The sequence below is a fragment of the Chlorocebus sabaeus genome, chromosome 16, assembly GCF_047675955.1.
Source record: "Chlorocebus sabaeus isolate Y175 chromosome 16, mChlSab1.0.hap1, whole genome shotgun sequence".
NCBI classification, from domain to species: domain Eukaryota; kingdom Metazoa; phylum Chordata; class Mammalia; order Primates; family Cercopithecidae; genus Chlorocebus; species Chlorocebus sabaeus.
In genome coordinates, this window is record NC_132919.1 from 62,490,143 (window position 1) to 62,511,122 (window position 20,980).

The following is a 20,980-nucleotide window of genomic DNA, read 5'->3' on the forward strand; positions in this document are numbered from 1 at the left end:
TTGGGAGGTTGAGGAGGGAGGGTCACTTGAGCTCAGGGGTCGGAGGCTGCCGTGAACTGTGATTGTACCACTGCACTCCAGCCTGGGGAACAAAAGCAAGACACTGTCTTAAAAACAACAACAACAAAATATTGGCCGGGCGCGGTGGCTCTTGCCTGTAATCCCAGCACTTTGGGAGGCCGAGGCAGGCAGATCACTTGAGGTCAGGAGTTCAACACCAGCCTGGCCAACATGGTGAAACCCCGTCTCTACTAAAAATACAAAAATTAGCCAGTCGTGATGGCGGGTGCCTGTGGTCCCAGCTACTCCGCGGGCTGAGGCACAAGAACCACGTGTACTCAGGAGGTGGAGGTTGCAGTGAGTCGAGATCACATCACTGTACTCCAGCCTGGGTGACTGAGACTCAGTCAAAAAAAAAAAAAAAAAAATTAAAACGGTAAATTCTGTTGTGTACGTTTTACCACAATTAAAAACAAAAAGGCAGTGCGGAAGTGGAGCTAAATGAGGCTAGTTTAGGGTGGGAACCTGGGCACAGGAAGCACGTCACTTCTGGTCGGGGGGAGGGAGAAAACTGAATAACAAGTTGTGAACTGGGCAGCTGTGACACGCGCATCTTGTCACCTTGTCACCAATTTCCTGCCCGGGATCCCAGAGCCACCCTTGTTGGAGCCCACAGGGGTAAGGTCAAGCTTCTCACTTTCCCTCCAGTGAAGCTTGGCGGCATGGGAAGAATTTTGGCGGTGTCGAGGTCTGAGTTTTAGTGCGTTCCCCTCTCTGGGCATCAGTTTCTCCCTGGTAAGTACAGGGGCTGGAGAATCCCCAGCGCTCCTGTGGCTCGACATGCCGTCCTCCGTGAAGCTCCTGCCCTGCCGGGTCTCCGAGCTCACGCACTTCCCCTGGCGCTCCTTTCCTGATTTGTCTCCGCTCTCTCCCTCCTCTGCTCTGCCATCTTGTTGGCCGATGTAGAAATGTGGGGCTGCTTCCTTATTTAGGGGCCCACGTGGGCTATGATCTGAACCATCTGAGCTGAAGCAGAGGGGAAGGGACAGTCCCTGTTCTCCACGGCAGGCGCAGTGGGTTCATAATGAATCTCAGTCGCTCACGTCCTACCTGCCTCGGTTTGAGGGGGTCTTTCCTAACCCATGGCTCACATTCCCATGAAGCCTCTTCTTTCTAGGCATGTAGAAAGGTCCTTTTTCCCTTTTATTATTTTTTGTAAAATTTACTAGGTAACACATAAAAAGCATATGTAACATACATATCGTCATACTGCTCAGTAATATATGAAACACCCCCGAAGCTGAAGCTGCCACTCACTCAGCACAAGGATGGAATATCACCAGACTGCAAACACCACTTATCTGCCCTTTTTTTTTTTTTTTTTTTTAATTTTTTGAGACGGAGTTTTCATTCTTGTTGCCCAGGCTGTAGTGCAATGGTGCAATCTTAGCTCACCACAACCTTCACCTGCTGGGTTCAAGCGATTCTCCTCTCGACCTCCCAAGTAGCTGGGACTATAGGGGAGCATGCCACCATGCCCAGCTAATTTTTGTATTTTTAGTAGCCACAGGGTTTCACCATGTTGGCCAGGATAGTCTCGATCTCTTGACCTTGTGATCCACCCGCCTCGGCCTCCCAAAATGCTGGGATTACAGGTGTCGGACACTGCGCCCGGCCACCACTTGTCCACTTTTATGCTACTTGCCTCCCACCCACAGCTATCCACCCTCTGGAATTTTGTGTTTATTGTTCTCTTGATTTTTTTTTTTTTTTTTTTTTTTTGAGAGGGAGTCTCGCTCTGTCGCCTAGGCTGGAGTGCAGTGGCCGGATCTCAGCTCACTGCAAGCTCTGCCTCCTGGGTTCACACCATTCTCCTGCCTCAGCCTCCCGAGTAGCTGGGACTACAGGCGCCTGCCACCTCACCCGGCTAGTTTTTTTTTTGTTTTTTTTAGTAGAGACGGGGTTTCACCGGGTTAGCCAGGATGGTCTCAATCTCCTGACCTCGTGATCCGCCCGTCTCGGCCTCCCAAAGTGCTGGGATTATAGGCTTGAGCCACCGCGCCCGGCCTCTCTTGATTATTTTTAAGTGCTTTATTACGTATGCATATCTATGTATTTATTTACTGAGATGGGGTCACACTATATTGCCCAGACTGGAGTGCAGTGGCTATTCACAGGCATGATCATAGCACACTACAGCATCGAACTCCTGGGATCCAGTGATCTTCCCACCTCGGCCACCTGATTAGTTGGGTCTATAGTCTTGAACTGCTGTGCCCGGCTACCCTATTTATTTTTATTTGATGAAACAGTTATATAGCATTACTGTGTGCTAGGCACTGTTCTAAATGCTTTAAAATATTTACTTATTTTATTTGTTTAATCTGCACAAAAACCCTATGAGGAAGGTACTATTATTGATTCCATTTTGCAGATGAGGAAATTGAGGCACAAAAAGATTAAGTGATTTGCTCAAGGTCACACAGATAGTAAGACGTAAGGTCAGGCACGTGTGGCTCACGCCTGTAATCCCAGCACTTTGGGAGGCCAAGGCAGGAGGATCACAAAGTCAAGAGATAGAGATAGAGGCCATCCTAGCCAACACGGTGAAACCCCATCTCTACTAAAAATACAAAAATTAGCTGGATGTGGTGGCATGTGCCTCTAGTTTCAGCCATTCAGGAGGCTGAGGCAGGAGAATAACTTGAATCCGGGAGGTGGAAGTTGCAGTAAGCTGAGATCGCGCCACTGCACTTCAGCCTGGGCGACAGAATGAAACCCCATCTCAAAAAAATAAAAATAAAAATAAAAGAAATAAACACAAGGACATGTCTGGTTCTTAGTGTGACAGTGTTTCTAGGGCATACGTCTAAGAATGGAATTGTGAGTTACAGGGTATAAGAATATTGAGTTTATAAGATAATGCCCAATAATCTCTGAGAGCACCAATATACGCTCTCCTCAGCAATTAGAAGGGTGCCTATTAACCTGTGGCCTCTCCAACAATTGGTCTTGTCAGATTTTTTAACTTTTGCCAATCTAATGCATATAAAATAATATCTGTCCCATTGTAATTTTAATTTTAATTTCCCTGGCTACTCTTGAGCTAAAGAATCTTTTCACTTCTTTAGACATGCCTCCTTTTCTTTGAAATGTTTCTTTGTGTCTTTTTTTTTTTTTTTGAGACAGAGTCTTGCTCTGTCACCCAGGCTGGTGTCCAGTGGAGCCATCTTGGCTCACTGCAAGCTCCATCTCCTGGGTTCACACCATTCTCCTGCCTCAGACTCCCGAGTAGCAGGGACTATAGGCGCCTGCCACCACGCCAGGCTAATTTTTTTGTATTTTTAGAAGTGACGGGGTTTCACAGTGTTAGCCAGGATAGTCTTGATCTCCTGACCTCGTGCTCCACCCACCTCGGCCTCCCAAAGTGCTGGGGTCACAGGCGTGAGCCACCATGGCCTATTTATTTGTGTACTAGTCAAAGTTACCAATTATTGATTTTATTATTGACAATTTTGAGGTCTTGCCCCAAGGATATGGATATACTCTCCTGTATTTTCTTATGAAGATTTTCTTTCACATATAAATCCTTAATCTAAATGGAATTGATTTCTATATTTGGTGTGAGATAGAGATACATTTTGCCCCTTTTTTCTCCATATGGTTAATCAATTGATCCAGCATCATTTAATAGACCCTTCTTTTACCCAGTGATATTCTATGTTATCTTTGCATCAAAGTTTCAAACAAGCATAGGTGTATTTCTGGGCTCTTTATCCTGTTTCATCAGTTAATTTGCCTATACCTACACTAACACCATATTTTACAGAAAGTCCTAATATCTAGCAGAGCAAATCCCTCTCCTTATTCATTTCCTTTAGGAGTGTCTTGGTTTTTTTGTTCTTCCATATAAACCTTAAAATCAGCATTCAGTTTCCATGAGCAACCTTATTGGGGTTAATTGGAATTGCACTGACCCTGTAGATCAGTTACAGAATAATTCACATCTTTATAATATTGAATTCCTATCCATGAACATGTGTTATCTCTCTGTCTATTTAGATTGTCTTTAATATTTTTCAATAAAGTATTGTAATTTTCTTACTATAGGTCTTGTAGTTCTAGGTTTTGTTAGTTTTGTTGCTCTACTTTTTTGACTGTTGTAAATGATGTATTTTTTAAATTATGTTTTTGTATATTACTGATATACCCAAGAACAACCAATTTTTGAATTTTGATCTTTTAGCTAGTTGCCTTGCTAAAATCTCTAATTACTTTGAATCATTTGCCTGATGATTCTTTTGGATTTTCTACCTAGGTAGTCATACCGTATACAAATATTGATGGTTTTGGTCACCCTCCCTCCCTCCCTCCCTCCCTCCCTCCCTCCCTCCCTCCCTCCCTTCCTTCCTTCCTTCCTTCCTTCCTTCCTTCCTTCCTTCCTTCCTTTTCTCCTTCCTTTCCTTTTACTGCAATGTATAAGACCTTTGGTACAATATTAAATAGAGGCAGAAATCTAGGCATCTTTGTCTGTTCCTGATTTTAAAGGAAATTCTCCTAAGAGTCACTCATTAAAAACAATATGTAAGTTTGTGTAAGTTTTCTTTATCAGGTTAAGAACATTTCCTTCTAATTTGCTAAGAGCTTGTATCATAAAAGGGTGTTGAATGTTGTCAATTTTTTAAATCTGTTGATATTATCATATTTTTTTCTTTTTAAATCTGTTAATGTAAGTTTTAGTTTGGGCTCCTTTTGCTCTAAAGCAAAATCCTTTGTTCCAAAGCACAGACTGGAGCAAGGACTTAGATTCAGATAGGTTATTTGAGAGGTGATTCCAGGAAGCAGGAAGTGAAGGAGCAGGGAAAACAGACAGGAAGGAAGGAAAAACCCATTTAAAGGAAGGTGACTGATGTTGCAGCTGTAGGCGACGGAAGTTTGTTCTGCTGAGACCTCTGATAAAACTACAGGATGTCTTCCAGAGTTGCCCACTGGCAAGAAGGAGGCTGGAAAGTATATCCACTGGCTCCTGTTCCCCCATGGGGTGAGGATCACATTCTAGGGACCTTAACTCTCCCACACTTCTGGGAATCACTAGCTGGCAAGTAAATTGTTCCTAAAGCATCAAAGAAGACCGTGAGGCAAAAAGCAAAAAGAAGCTTGGTATAAGTTTGGGAGTAGGTGGAGGGACACTGGTAGCTTAAAGGGAATCTAGGCTTGCACAAAATTATCCACTGTAGGGACAGCTGAAATCAGCAGAGGGCAGAAGTGGTATGACACAGAGCACCAAAGTCTACTATTACCAACATAATAAATAATGTTTATAGACATTTCATCTGTTGTTAAACCATCCTTGCATACCTGAGACAAACCCAACTAGAACATGATGTCTTTTTTTTTTTTTTTTTTTACACTGCCAGATTTGATTTACCAGTATTTTTCTTGTAACTGTTGCATTTATAGTCATGAGTGAAACGGGCCTCTAATGTTGCTTTCTCTTCTTGCACTTGTCTTGTTTAGATATTAAGGTTACACTGGCCTCATGGAAAGGGTTAATGTTTTCATTTTTTCCATTCTCAGAAAGAGTTTTTATAAAATTAGAATTACTAATCAGGCACAGTGCTGTGTGCCTATAGTCATAGTTACTGGAGAGACTAAGGCAGGAAGATCTCTTGAGCCCAAGAGTTTGAGACTAGCCTGGGCAATATAGCAAAACTCCATTTCTAAAAACCTAAATAAATAATAATAATTTTTTTTAAAGAGTTACCCTTACTTGAACTTCTGCAAAAACCATCTAGACCTGGTATTTTCTTCATGGGAAGATCTTTAAATTGCTGATTCAAGTTTTTTTGTTTTATTTTATTTTTTTCTTGGAGACACGATCTCACTTTGTTACCTAGGCTAGAATACAGTGGCATAATCTCAGTTTACTGCAGCCTCAACCTCCCAGGCTCAAGCTATCGTCCTAACTCCGCCTCCCAAGTAGTTGTGACTACAGATGTGTGCCACCACGCCAGGCTAATTTTTGTATTTTTTGTAGAGATGGGTTTTGTCATGTTGCCCAGGATGGTCTCAAACTCTTGGGCTCAAGGCATCTTCCCACCTCAGCCTTCCAAAATGCTGGGATTACCCGTGAGCACTTTCATGGGATTACCCATGAGCCACCACACCCTGCCCTGATTCAATTTCTTTAATAGTTGTTAGAAGCATTTAAGCTTTTTATTTCTTCTTAAATAAGTTTGGTAAGTTATATTTTTCTGAGACTTGATCTACTTTGATTCCTATGTTGTAGCCTAACGTCTTTATAGTCTTCTTTATTTTTCATTGTGGTAAAATATACATAACATAAAATGTACCAAATAACCATTTTTAAGTGTACACATCAGCAATTAATGTTAAGTACGTTCTCATTGTTTTGCAGTCCATCTTCAGAACTTTTTCCATCTGGCAAAACCAAAACTAAACCCATTTAAAGGATTCTCATTTCCTCTCTTCCACAGCCCCTGGCGACTACTGTTTCACTTTCTGTTTCCATAAATTTGTATAGTTTTCTTTCTTCTCATGTTTATGTTTCCATTTACATTCCTAATTATGTTTACATGTGCCTTCTTTTTCTTTATATATCGATTTCACTGGAGACTTGCCTATCCTATTGAGTTTTGTAGGGAAGGGTTTTTTTAAAAACATTTTTTATTTTAATAGAGAGATAATATCTCACTATGTTGCCCAGGCTGGTCTCAAGCCCCTGAGCTCAGGTGATCTACCCGCCGTGGCCTCCCAGAGTGCTGGGATTATAGGCATGAGTCACCACGCCTGGCCATCAGACTTTTCTTTCTTTCCTTCCTTTCTTCCTCTCTCTCTCTCTCTTTCTCTCTTTCTCTCTTTCTTTCTTTCTTGATGTGATCTTACCATGTTGCCCAGGCCTGTCTCAAATTCCTGGGCGGGGGCAATCCTCCTGCCTTGGCTTCCCAAAGTGCTGGGATTACAGGCATGAGTCACTGCATCTGGACCAGAGTTATTTTGTAATACAAGCATTCAAGGCTATAGATTTCCCTCCAAGCACAACTTTTGCAGCCTCGCAGAAATTTTAACATGGTATTTTCATTATCATTCAATTTTAGGAATTTATAAATGTGTCATTATGATTTCTTCTTTGACTAATGCATTATTTAGAGTATGTTTTTAAACTGTCAAATATATAAGGGTTTTAAAACTCATCTTCTTGAAGAATTTGTATTCTCTACTTTATAGATGCAGTTCAAGCATTTACAACACTGATTTTTTTTTTTTCTGTCTGCATCTCGTAATTAAGAGACATATGTTAAAATTTCCTGTTGTGATTGTGGTTTTACCTCTTTATAGTTCTTTCAAGCTAGGTGCTTAGAAATTTAGAACTATTATAGCTTCCTGGTGAATTGACCCTTTATTCTAGGTACTCACTCTATCCCTAATATATGTTTTTGTCTTTAAATTCATCTTTGTCTGATATAAACATAGCTTCCCAAGCTTTCTTTTGATGTTTGCCTAGTAAATCTTTTTCATCCTTTGACTTTCAACCAATTCCATATCCTTATGCATGAGGTATGTCTCTTGTAAACAACAAACAACATAGAGTTGAGCTTTGTGTTTTAGCATTATTTTTTTCTTTTTTGAGATAGGAACTCACCTTATCACCCAGGCTGGAGTGCAGTGGCACGATCTTGGCTCACTGCAACCTCCACCTCCTGGATTCAAGCGATACTCCCACCTCAACCTCCCAAGTAGCAGAGACTACAGACACACATCACCACACCTGGCTAATTTTTGTATTTGTATCTGTATTTTTTTATTTCTTGAGACAGAGTGAGACTCTGTTGCCCAGGCTGGAGTGCAGTGGTGCGATCTCAACTCACTGCAATCTCCGCCTCCCATGTTCAGGCAATTCTTATGCCTCAGCCTCCTGACTAGCTGAGACCACAGGCACACACCACCATGTGCAACTAATTTTTGTATTTTTAGTAGAGAGTGGTTTCACCATGTTGGCCACACTGGCCTCGAACACTTGACCTCAGGTAATCCACTCGCCCCTGCCTCCCAAAGTACTGGGATTATCGGCACAAGCCACCACACTCAGCTTTCTTCTTAATTTTTTTTAAGGGTTGTTTGGATTGTTTTTATACATTTTTAAGCCTCTCCAGTGGTTTAGAATTTATATACTTTATCTGTACTGGTTTTCCTTGAAATTTTACATGCTCTTTTAATATTTGACAAAAATTATAGAGTCACTATTCAGTATACATGAGGGGATCGATTTCAGAACCCTCCCAACAGATGCCAAAATTTGAGGATGCTCAAGTCCCTAATATAAAACTGCATAGTGTTTGCATATAACCTACACATATCCTCCTGTATACTTTAAACTATCTCTAGATTATTTAGAACGCCTAAGACCGTGTTACACATCACTTCATTCACGTGGATTCAACAGTACTTGGTGTGCAGCAAACCCAAGTTTTGCTTTTTGTAAAATGTTGTGTAAACTTTTTAATACTTTTTTTTTTTTTTTTTTTTTTTTTGCAGAGCCTTGCTCTGTCGCCCAGGCTGGAGTGCAATGGTGTGATCTCGGCTCACTGCAACCTCTGCCTCCCTGGTTCAAGTGATTCACCTGCCTCAAGTAGCTGGAACTACAGGCATGTGCCACCACACCTGGCTAATTTTTGTATTTTTAGTAGAGACGGGGTTTCACCATGCTGGCCAGGCTGGTCTTGAACTCCTGACCTCAGGTGATCTGCCCACCTCAGCCTCCCAAAGTGCTGGAATTACAGCCGTGAGCCACTGCGCCTGGCCAATATTTTTTATTCTGGGCTGGTTAAATTCATAGATGTGAAACCCATGGATACGGAGGGTGATGGTATACATCTATATATACATGGTGTTGTGACATATGCATACATTGTGAAATGGCTAAGTCGAGCTAATTAACATATGAATTCTTTCACATAGTTACCACTGTGTGGTGAGAACACTTAAAAATCTACTCTCTTAACAATTTTTGGCCAGGCGCGGTGGCTCACGCCCGTAATCCCAGCACTTTGGGAGGCCGAGGTGGGTGGATCATCTGAGGTCAGGAGTTCGAGACCAGCCTGGCCAAAATGGTGAAGCCCCATCTCTACTAAAAATACAAAAAAAAAAAAAAAAAAAAAAAAAAAAAAAAAAAAAAAAAAAAATTAGCCATATGCGGTGGTGCACGCCTGTAATCCCAGCTACTTGGGAGGCAGAGGCTGGAGAATCGCTTGAACCTGGGAGGCAGAGGTTGCAGTGAGCTGAGATTGTGCCATTGCACTCCAGCCTGGGCAATAGAGCAAGAGTCCATCTCAAAAAAAATAAATAAATAAAGAGTAAAAGAAAAAAAGAAAAGGAAAGGAAACAATTTTCAACTTCACAATACAATGTTATTATAGTCACCATGTTGTATAATGGATCTCTTAAACTTTTTCCTCCAGTCTAACTGAAATTTTTAACTGTTTCACCAATATCCCTCACAATCCCTCCCCTTCTCTCACTCCCTAGTAGCTGTCATTCTACTTTCTGATTCTATGAGTTTGATTTTTTAATTCCACCTGTAAGTGAGATCATAAAGTATTTGTCTTTCTTTTTTTTCTTTTTTAATTTTTATACTTCTTTTTCTTTTGAGACAGAATTTTGCTCTGTCGCCCAAGCTGGAGTGCAGTGGCACCATCTCAGCTCACAGCAACCTCCGCCTCTTGGGTTCAAGCGATTCTCCTGCCTCTGCTTCCTGATTAGCTGGGATTACAGACATGCACCACTAGGCGCTGCTAATTTTTACATATTTAGTAGAGATGGGGTTTCACCATGTTGCCCAGCCTGATTTCGAACTCCTAACCTCAAGTGATCCATCCGCCTTGGCCTCCCAAAGTGCTAGGATTACAGGCATGAGCCACCTTGCCCAGTCTAAAATTTTTAAAATAATAGACACAGGGTCTCACTATGTTGCCCAGGCTGGTTTTGAACTCCCGGGCTCAATCAGTCCTCCTGCCTCAACCTCCCTAAAGTGCTGGGATTACAAGTGTAAGCCACCATACCCGGCCAGTATTTGTCTTTCTATGCCTGTCTTATTTCACTTACCATACTGTCCTCCAGGTTTGTTCACGTTGTCAAAAATGACAGGATTTCCTTCTTTTTAAGGCTGAATAGTATTCCACTGTGTATATGTATCAGATTTTCTTTATCCCTTCATCCACTGTTGGGCACTTAGTTTGATTCTATATCTTGTCTATTGTGAATAATGCTGCAGTAAACATGGGAGTGCAGATATCTCTTTGACATGCTGGTTTCATTTCATTTGGATATATGGCCAGTAGTGGGATTGCTAGATCCTCTGTAGTTGTACTTTTAATTTTTTGAGGAGCCTCCATTCTATTTTCCATAATAGCTGCACTAATTCACATTCTTCCTAACTGCATGTAAGCATTCCTTTTTCTCTACATTCTCATGAACACGTTTCTCTTTTTTAAAAAGTACATATTTTTTCAAGACAAGGTCTCCCTATGTTGCCCAGGCTGGTCTCAAACTCCTGGGTTCAAGGGATCCTCCTGCCTCAGCCTCCAAAAGCATTAGGATTACAAACAGGAGCCATCATGCCCAGCTGTCATCTCTTGTCTTTTTGAAAATAGCCATTCTAACAGGTGTGAAGTGATATCTCATTGTGGGTTTAATTTGCATTTCCTTGATAATTAGTGATGGTGGGCACTTCTTAATATACCTCTTGGCCATTTGTATGTCTTCTTTTTTTGAGACGGAGTCTCGCTCTGTCACCCAGGCTGAAGTGCAGTGGCGCGATCGGTTCACCGCAACCTCCGCCTCCCAGGTTCAAGCGATTCTCCTGCCTCCGTCTCCCGAGTAGCTGGGACTACAGGTGCCCACCACTACCCCCGGCTAACTTTTTGTATTTTTAGTAGAGACGGGGTTTCACCGTGTTAGCCAGGATGATCTCCATCTCCTGACTTCGTGATCCGCCTGCCTTGGACTCTCAACGTGATCCGCCTGCCTTGGACTCTCAAAGTGCTGGGATTATGGGCGTAAGCCACCGTGCCCGGCCCATTTGTATGTCTTCTTTTGAGAAATGTCTACTCAGGTCCTTTGCCCATTTTCGTTTATTTTTTTCACCTTTCTTTTTATTCTGACAACATTATATGGCATTAAATAAAGTCCAAGAGACATTGGGCTGGTCTGTGCCCATTTTAAAATTGTGGGGTTTTTTTCTTGCTATTGAGTTTCTTATATATTTTGGATATTAGCCCCTTATTGCATGTATGGTTTGCATATATTTTCTCCCATTCCTTATATAACTTAAAATGTGTCCTCCTCCTAAACATTCCAAGTTAGAATCTTAGAATGCTTTAACTCCAATCCTTCCTTATATATTCTTACCCAGTATTTTAGTTTTGAACTTCTAAAAACTTCTCAAAATAAACATTATAATTATTAATATTACCATTATTGTAAACAATATTTGTTTGGAGTTGTGTACTCATTTGCCATTTTATTTTCTTGCCCTTCTTTGCATAGCAAATTGTTCTGTAATCATTTTTTCTTCTTGTTGAAGCACATTTTTAAGTGTTCATTTAGGTATTTGGGGGGATAAATAAACCTTTTGTTTATCTGTTTTTGTTAACTTTGGTTCTTGAAAGATGGTTTTGCTGGGTACACAATTCTACATTAATAGTTTTTTTTTTTTTTTTTTTTTTTTTAATTTCAAACAAGAGAGGCAAGTCATTGGATTAGGACCCAGTCACAGTTTAATCCTTCCAAAGCTCTGTGGGAGAGCTTTGTGGCTCTCCGGGCATCGTGGCAGGTACCTGTAGTCCCAGCTACTCGGGAGACTGAGGCAGGAGAATCGCTTGAACCTGGGAGGTGGAGGTTGTGGTGAGCCAAGATCGCGCCACTGCACTTTCTAAACTGAGACTGTAATCTCCCCTCCCCTCAAAAATTATCTCATATTTTCCAGAACTATCTTAACTCCTCCCGTTTTATAGCCCCCTTCCTTGAGAAACTTAGGGATCCAGAGAGCAAAACAGGAGACATTTCATGGTGAAAACAATTTTCCAGGAAGGACCCCAAGTTTCTTCTCTCTTCTACATCATGGTTAGTTTCCTCTTATTCCTGTGTTACAGGACCAACAGGTGTGTATGCCCACTGCTGTGCAGCAACAGGCCAATTACACTGACACAGCAGGGTTTGCTGCAGAGAAAAAGGTTAATGATCCCAGGGTGCCAGGTGAGGAGATTGGGAAGACCATCAAATCCATCTCCCCTAGGAGTTCTGGGCTGGGATTTTAGAGGAGATTGTGGAGGGCAAGAGGCCGGTAAACTGGGGTCAATGACTGGTCAAGGTAAGGGGATAAAATCATCGGAATATGGAAACTGCATTCTTTTGTGAGTCAGCTCCTCTTGGGGTCCTTCAGGCTAGCTGGCATCAATTGGGTCCCTCAGACTGGCTGGCACCAGTGGGGTCCTTCGGACCAGCTGGCATGAGTGCTTTCACTGGTATGCAGGCACTGAAAGAATATCTCAAAAAGTTAACATTTTATAATGTTCAAGCTGTTATCTTCAGAGCAGTTAAGGAAACTCTAATCCTGTGACAGAGTCTGCATAATTCTGGGGCAATAGGCACTGAGCAACTATGAGGAAGCAGGTCAGAGAACATGCTGACCTAATGATTAATGTTGAGTGTGCTGCAAACTCTTTTCCTGTTTTGTCCTGGACATTTTGTAGGGCAAGCCTCACCGTAACTCTCTGTACACAAGGACCCATGTCCAGTCCTGACTCCCACGGTCAGATTTGAAGGGTCAGAACTTTCCACTGTGTTCAGCCTGGAAAGCTCTTTCACTTCTGCAACACGAGTCCTGAGTGAACACAGAGTCATCACCTGGCACCTAACCCAGCCCACCACCCATCAGAGTCCACCCCTTACCCCCACAACCAGCACTTTCCCCGTAACAACTCTAGATCACCTTCCATCTTGGGTTAAGGGCACCTCCTACACTGAGTTGACTTTCCTTCCTTTCAACTTCTTCAGTTGTGGGGCATGAGCACGCACAGTTGCTGGCTCATGTGCGTCTAGTGTTAGGACTAGAAAGGGAAGGGTGTGTTCCTACCGGCTCTGGTTCAGAAAGTCCCAGGAAAATCTCTGCTCAGAGGCGGGCAGATCATGAGGTCAGGAGTTCAAGACCAGCCTGGTCAGCACAGTGAAACCCTGTCTCTACTAAAAATACAAAAATTAGCTAGGCGTGGTGGTGGGCACCTGTAATACCAGTTATTCAGGAGGCTGAGGCAGGAGAATCCCTTGAACTCAGGAGGCGGAGCTTGCAGTGAGCCAAGATCACACCACTGCACTCCAGCCTGGGCGACAGAGCGAGACTCCATCTCAAAAAAAGAAAACCTCTGCTCAGGCCTAACTCAAAGTGCCCATCCTTGAGGAGTAAGGTACCATGATTGGCCTTATTTACATTATAAGGTCAGCCTTGTGGCCTTGGGGAGCAGAGACTTCAGCAGTAGCAGGAGGAAGAAGCTGGGCAAACAAAAACAATAAATGCTTAGGAAACAGCCTTTGCCCAAGCTTGTTTAGGACAAACTCTCTCATTCATTCACTAATCCATGCATGCATGCATCCATCTACCAATTCAACAGTGATGAAGCACCTACTGTGTGCCAGGCAGTGTCCTACACTGGGTGGATGTAGCAGTACAAGAGATTCAGCTTCTGCCCTCATGGCTGATGGGCCAGTGAGGAGGCAGGGAGGTTGATGTGTTAATGGTTAGAAAGCAGTAAATATTTCTAACAAATAGATGGTCACATGCCCCGTGTGTCCCAGCCAAGCAAGGCCTGCCCAGGAAGGATGGGAGGCATCACAGGAGGAGATGGGGGCTGGAAACTGGGACCTGTGCTTTCAGGGAGGATGTTGGACTGCAGAGGCCTTGCTTGAAGAGGGAATCAGGCTCGCCCTGCTGTGTGTGCCAGCGGGATTCCCAAGCACTGTCCCTTCCAGAAGCTGTTTGGAGCACTCCAGGTGTGGATCACCCCACCTTCCCCCAGTCCCTCACAGCGAGGAAGGCCCCAGAACCTTCCTCTGGCCTTCTGCTGTGTTGCTTTTCCCTCTTGAGGGTCTCCTGGGAACCTGGCTCCTAACAATCCTCTTCTTGCGCCTGCTAGGGCGGATTTCAACAGTCACCATGGCAGGCTATCATTCATAGTGACTTCATTTTTTCTAGGTGTGTGACCTTGAACAAGTCACTTAACCTTGCCATGCCTCAGTTTTCCCATCTGTAAGATGGGGACAGTAACAGTACCTGCCTCACAGAGTTAGGGGATTAATTGGTTAATATTTATAGAATACTTGTGACAGTGCACGACTGAATGTTTACTATTATTATTATTATTGCTGGTAAGTAGTAAGTAAATGTTTACTATTATTATTATTGCTGTTGTTATTGTTATTATTATTATTCTGACTCAGTAGAGGACACAGAGTCTCAACTACAGCAATGTCCCCATCGCCACCCTTTTGTCCCAGTCCCTGGAACCACCTCCTCAGCCCCTGGCTTGGGTTTCAGGAGTGTTTCCTGCTCTCAGGACTTTGCTGGCCTCACATGAAATCAGATTCCTCCAGGCTAGGGGTGAAGCTCCACCCTGTTCTCCTTTTCTTTGCTGGCCCCAGGCCCCGCCCCTTCCTCCCTGCATCATTCCCAAGTCCAGCGACCCCATCTGCATCCAGGGACGTCCCTGGGTCCAGGCTAACAATGGCAGTGCTTGATGGTTGTGCACAGTAGTAACCGCCTTTGACCTCAGCAGTGAGGGAAGGCCAGGACCTCACCCTGCCCTCCCACCCCGGAATGGAGCTTGGCTGAAGCCCAGATGATTCTGGGGCACCCCTTTGGAAAGGCCCCATTGGGGGTTCCCCTGAGAAAGCAAGACGACTTGTTCTTTCCCTGCCTGGTTGCGAAAGAGATCTTAGGCAGAAATGGGGAATGAGACTGTGTGGCGATCCCCCAGGAAGGTCCTCTCTTCCATTGAAATCCCTCCCTTATACCTGCTCACTGCTTCTGGGGATTCCTCCCTAGGAATAAACTGAAACAGGCCAATCCTCCCAGCCCAAGGCTCTCTCCCGGAGAGAGGGAAAGGGGAGGACATCAGGTAGGCCAGGAAATGGAGGCCATGATTTGGGGGTGTGGCTGCCCCCAGACTGGACCTCATTCTCTGTCTGTGCCTGGGTTGCTGGAGACTACTATGGGATGCATTTCCTGAGGCTCTGGGCCTCAAGTTGGCCCTGAATCAGCTGAGTCAAGATCAAGTCTAGGTTGAAAACTGAGTGGGGGCCAGGCGTGGTGGCTCATGCCTGGAATCCTAGCAGTTTGGGAGGTCAAGGCAGGCGGATCACCTGAGGTCAGGAGTTCAAGACCAACTTGGCCAACATGGTGAAACCCGATCTCTACTAAAAATACAAAATTAGCTGGGCGTGGTGATGCGCTCCTGTAATGTCAGCTACTCTAGAGGCTGAGGCAGGAGAATTGCTTGAATCTGGGAGGCGCAGTTTGCAGTAAACCAAAAATCGTGCCACAGCACTACAGCCTGGGGGACAAGAGTGAGACTCCATCTCAAAAAAAAAAGAAAGAAAAAAAAAAAAGAAGAGAGAAAACTGAGTGGGATATTAAGGTTTATGCAGACTTGCGCCAGGCATTTAGCAGGAGAAGCTCAAATTCCCGTCCAGGCTTCCTTAGAAAAGCCCAAGTCACTGTCCCCTTTTGCTATGGTGACTGCATTTCCTGGACAGGTCCTGCCTTTGGATGGTTGCCTCATAGGCGTGACTCCAACAATGCATCCCATGGGATTTGGGGTTCCCCAGATCTGGGGCTTGTAGGCCTGACTCCCCTGTGCACACATCTCACACACACACACATGCGTGCACCCATTGCCTGCCCTGCCCCTTGCACAGGGAGCCAGCAGGGAGGACTGGGTTATGCCCTGCTTATCAGCGGCTTCCCAGCTTCCTCTGCCTGGATTCTTGGAGGCCTGGGGTCCTAGAACCAGCTGGTGCACGTGGCTTCCCAAAGATCTCTCAGATAATGGGAGGAAATGCAGTCATCAGTTTGCAGGAGGCTGGGGATTCTGGGCCGTGGTCAGACCTGCGCTCTGACCTGCGCCCTCCGTCTCCCTCCAGGCAGCCCTTCGCTGGTCCCTGCAAGCCCGTGGACACTGCCGGAGATGTCCTCTTTTGGTTTCGGGACTCTGACCATGGCCCTCTTTGCCCTGGTCTGCTGTTCAGGTAAGCCAGGTTTCTGGGGTTCCTGATTTGGCACATGCCAGCCAAGAGGGTGGGGGTGCCCCGTTCCCTGTGGCTTCAGGTGGAAGAGAAGGCCCAAAAGTTACTAAGGTTGTTGGGTTGTTTTGTTTTGTTTTGTTTTAAAACAGGGTCTCGCTCTATCACCCAGGCTGGAGTACAGTGGCATGATCATGGCCCACTGCACCTCCCTGGGCTCATGTGATCCTTCCACCTCAGCCTCCTGAGTAGCAGGGATCACAGGTGATAGCCACCATGCCCAGCTAATTTTTGTATTTTTTGTAGAGACGGTGGGGGCTGGTCTCGAACTCCTGGACTCAAGTGATCCACCCGCCTTGGTCTCCCAAAGTGCTGGGATTACAGGCATGAGCCACCATGCGCAGCCTGCTGAGACTTTTTAAATTTTTTTATTTTTATTATAGACAGGTTCCTGCTCTGTTGCCCAGGCTGGAGTGCAGGGAGTGATCATAGCTCACTGCAGCCTCCAACTCCTGGGCTCAACAATCCTCCTGCCCTAGCCTTTGTACTGCTGGCCCCCTTCCCCTTGATCACTGCCCCTGAGTATCTGCTTGGCATGGCATGCCCCTGTATGCCTTTGCCCAGGAGTCACCGTCTGGGTGAGGCCTTTGTGGAGCACAATATTTAAAGTGGCCTCACCCTTAAAATGGCCTCACCCCCACTTTCTCACGTTTCCTTTCTCGGCGCTTTCCTGCCATCTGACCGGCTGGGTGCTCTGCCTGTCACTGTTTACTGGAGCTCCGCCAGGGCAGTGTTTGGTCTACTTTCATCACTGCTGTATCCCCAGAGCCTGCTGCTTTGGACATAGCAGGTGTTCAAAAAGTGTGCGTGGAAGAAAGGAAAGGAGGGAGGGCCACAGAGGGCCCTTTGTAGGAGGGCTTCATGGGGGAGGGGACATTCGAGCTGACCTTAAAGAGTGAGTGGGATCCCGCTGCATGGAGATGGAGCACAGCCTGAGGAAGACTACTCTGGAGCTGATGGGCAGATGGGCTGGAGGAAGGAGAGCCAGAGGCCAGGTGTCAGCTGGGGGGCTGGAGGAAGGAGAGCCAGAGGCAGAGTGTCAGCTGGGGGGCTGGAGGAAGGAGAGCCAGAGGCAGGGAGTCAGCTGGGGGGCTGGAGGAAGGAGAGCCAGAGGCAGGGAGTCAGCTGGGGGGCTGGAGGAAGGAGAGCCAGAGGCGGGGTGTCAGCTGGGGGGCTGGAGGAAGGACAGCCAGAGGCGGGGTGTCAGCTGGGGGGCTGGAGGAAGGACAGCCAGAGGCGGGGTGTCAGCTGGGGGGCTGGAGGAAGGACAGCCAGAGGCGGGGTGTCAGCTGGGGGGCTGGAGGAAGGACAGCCAGAGGCGGGGTGTCAGCTGGGGGGCTGGAGGAAGGACAGCCAGAGGCGGGGAGTCAGCTGGGGGGTGGCCTGCTGGTCTAGCTGGGGCCATGACACCTGACAAGGGGCAAGTAGCAGCAGGGCCCCCAGTGACCTTTCCTCTTCAGCCCCTGACCCAGGAGCCAGACTGCCTCAATGGACAGCTCCACTGGAGGGCGGGGGGTGGGGGGTGACACCACTGCCCAGTGTTTCTGGTCTTGCAGGATCTGATGAGAAGGCATTCGAGGTACATATGAGGCTAGAGAAGCTGATAGTAAAGCCCAAGGAGTCCTTCGAGGTCAACTGCAGCACCACCTGTAACCAGCCTGAAGTGGGTGGTCTGGAGACTTCTTTAAATAAGATTCTGCTGCTCGAACAGGCTCAGTGGAAGCATTACTTGATCTCAAACATCTCCCATGACACGGTCCTCTGGTGCCACTTCACCTGCTTTGGGAAGCAGAAGTCAATGAGTTCCAACGTCAGCGTGTACCGTGAGTGGCTGTGCGGCGGGGCCCTGCTCTCCCCTGGGGCAAAGCCTGTGTCTACTGAATGCACACAGAGCCCCTCTGTGCCTGCTCCTGGACACTGTCATCGTGGGCCCTGCCTCCCTGAGCTCCTGGGGTAACAAGGGGCAGGACCAGGCCTGCTGGCATCGCAGACACAGACAACCCACATTTTGAGTCTTGCTTAGGGGAGGACAATCTAACCAAGGGTTAGCCATGTCCAGAAGTCATTCCCAACATAGCTGAGTCACCAGCGCACCCCATGTCCTATACCAAGTAGTGGGGTCACCACCCGGGGAGCTGGGCCCGTCCACCTCATGACAAGAAGGTTGAGGTGTTGCCCAGGGCTTTTATCTTCCCCTCAGGGCCCACGGCAAATGTGTGGCCATCACACTCCACCTGCACATGAGCCATGGAAACCTTCCAGATGAGCCAGGATAGGACATTTTGGTGCTAAGGGTATCACCTGGGTCCGTTCCATCACCAGCTTCAGTGGATCAATGAACAGAAAAACATCTTAAATCCAACATATTTTCCCAGGGTGGGAGGTGGGGTGAGTGGAGGTGAAGTATTCTAGTTCAAAAGAGAATCCAGGGCACCCCCTCAGGTGGTTGAACACGTGAGGAATCGTGCTGGCCATGGCCCTGACCCTGGAGAACCTGGGCAGGTCTGGCTCTGGCCCCCGCCTCCTAAGTGAGGAACTTCACAGCTCAGTTCCCCGAGTGCCCAGTTCCAGTGAGCACGCCCACCTAAGTCTCTGTCAATGTGATCACCCGACTGTTTAATTTTTGAAATTTGTATTTCATTTCTGAAGGAGAGGAGACAGACCCAAACTTTTATATCTTTCCAGTTGGCTGTACAATTTCTGAACCTTGTCCTTGTAGATGCCTGGTCACCGGAAATCAACATGTCTGTAAAACTACCATGCAGTCCAGCCTCCATCCTCAACCGCCGCCCTCTTCCTCTCTGCACTGGAGCTGGCCAGGCCACCTCCTCCCCGACCATGGAACACCATGATGACAGGAGATGGCCCTGGCCAGGGGGAGGCTGCAGGGGCTGCACCCCCATCCTGACCAGACCTCCCTCCTTTGTCCCCTGCAGAGCCTCCAAGGCAGGTCTTCCTCACACTGCAGCCCACTTGGGTGGCCGTGGGCAAGTCCTTCACCATCGAGTGCAGGGTGCCCGCCGTGGAGCCCCTGGACAGCCTCACCCTCAGCCTGCTCCGTGGCAGTGAGACTCTGCACAGTCAGACCTTCGGGAAGGCAGCCCCTGCCCTGCAGGAGGCCACAGCCACATTCAGCAGCATGGCTCACAGAGAGGACGGTCACCACAACTTCTCCTGCCTGGCTGTGCTGGACTTGATGTCTCGCGGTGGCGAAGTCTTCTGCACACACTCAGCCCCGAAGATGCTGGAGATCTATGGTGAGGGGGGCTCCATGGATGGAGTTGGGAGTGAGAAGCCACTTTCAGCCCCTTGGGGGAAGAAAAATCTCAAGCCCCACTTGGGAAGCAAACACCCAGGAGCCCACCCTTCACCCTGAGGCTTCCCTCTTACTCTCCCTCTTCCCTGAAGTTCTTTCCGCGTCCCCAGCTTGAACCTCAACTGGTCCAGAGGTTGGGAGAGGTCAACTAGTTCCTCGGCCACCATCAAGTCCCATGACCTTGACTGCTCTCCCTGGCCTTGGCTCCCCTCCACAATGAGAAGCTTGGCCTGATTGCCTCCCCTGAGGTACCCGGAGCTCTGCTGCTCCGTGGCTCTGGACGGCCGGCACATTCCCTGTCCTCAGGGAGCTTGGCATGAAGTTCAGTCAGCTCTGCCCAAGAAGGGGTTTGGCTGGGACCATGCCACCCTCCAGGCCATGGTGTCCAGCAGCTACACACTGGTCCCAGGGCTGCTGACAAGGGACATCTGCCCTCACAGCCTCACAGAAATTCAGCTGGTGGCCTGAGCCTGGGCCACCTTTTTTCCAGATAATTTTAATTTAGACACCATTCACCACACATGTCTACAGCCTGGGGTGACTGCAGGATGGATGAGTGGGAGGCGGGGGCTGGGGGGGCTGGGTCAGGGGTAGACTTCCACTTCCTTTTGGTCCCTGGTAACTGGGATCACAGGATGTCCAAGACCCTTGCCCCCTCCCTGCCCAGAGCCCGTGCCGGACAGCCAGATGGTCATCATCGTCACAGTGGTGTCAGTGTTGCTGTTCCTGTTCGTGACATCTGTCCTGCTCTGCTTCATCTTCAGCCAGCACTGGCGCCAGCGGCGGATGGGCAGCTACGGGGTGCGAGCGGCTTGGAGGAGGCTACCCCAGGCCTTCCGGCCATAGCACGCACAAGTGGCAATGGCCGCCGCCATGGTGGTCACTGGAACTCAGTGTGACTCCTCAGGGTTGAGGTCCAGCGCTGGCCGAAGGACTGTGACAGGCAGCAGAGACTCGGGACATTGCCTTTTCTAGCCCGAATACAAACACCTGGACTTAGCGCTGTGCCCACAGTGTCTCCTCCTGGGAAAAGAACGGCCACGGAGGGGAGCCACCATGGGGGACCCCTCTCCCCAGATGCCTCCCTCCCCACCCTCTCCTTCACAGGGGCCTCCCAGCCCAGGCGCCAGGCCCCCATCTGGCCTGAGTAGCTCACTCCTACTGAGGGAGGGTGGGGGAACACACCCTGGCCCAGGGGGCAGAGGACACAGTGTTCCCACCTGGCCCCAGGAGACCTCAGGCCACTCCTGGTCACAGCAGGACAAAGCTCTGACCTCTCCTTTCTGCCAACAG

The 20,980-nt window shown here is 47.2% G+C and overlaps 1 protein-coding gene across 2 annotated transcripts; it reads left to right on the forward strand.

Moving 5' to 3' along the window:
* The first annotated feature begins 563 nt into the window (after window positions 1-563).
* On the forward strand, window positions 564-20,686 carry ICAM2 (intercellular adhesion molecule 2). 2 transcript variants are annotated; one of them, XM_008012114.3, is made up of 5 exons: window positions 564-795; window positions 16,213-16,317; window positions 17,928-18,194; window positions 19,308-19,628; window positions 20,355-20,686. In XM_008012114.3, the coding sequence occupies exons 2-5, from the start codon at window positions 16,257-16,259 to the stop codon at window positions 20,531-20,533; spliced, it is 828 nt and encodes a 275-aa protein (XP_008010305.1). In that variant the 5' UTR covers window positions 564-795; window positions 16,213-16,256; the 3' UTR covers window positions 20,534-20,686. The 2 variants fall into 2 exon arrangements, with proteins under 2 accessions (XP_008010305.1, XP_008010306.1); XM_008012115.3 differs by having other exon boundaries at window positions 564-678.
* The last annotated feature ends 294 nt before the right edge of the window (window positions 20,687-20,980 follow it).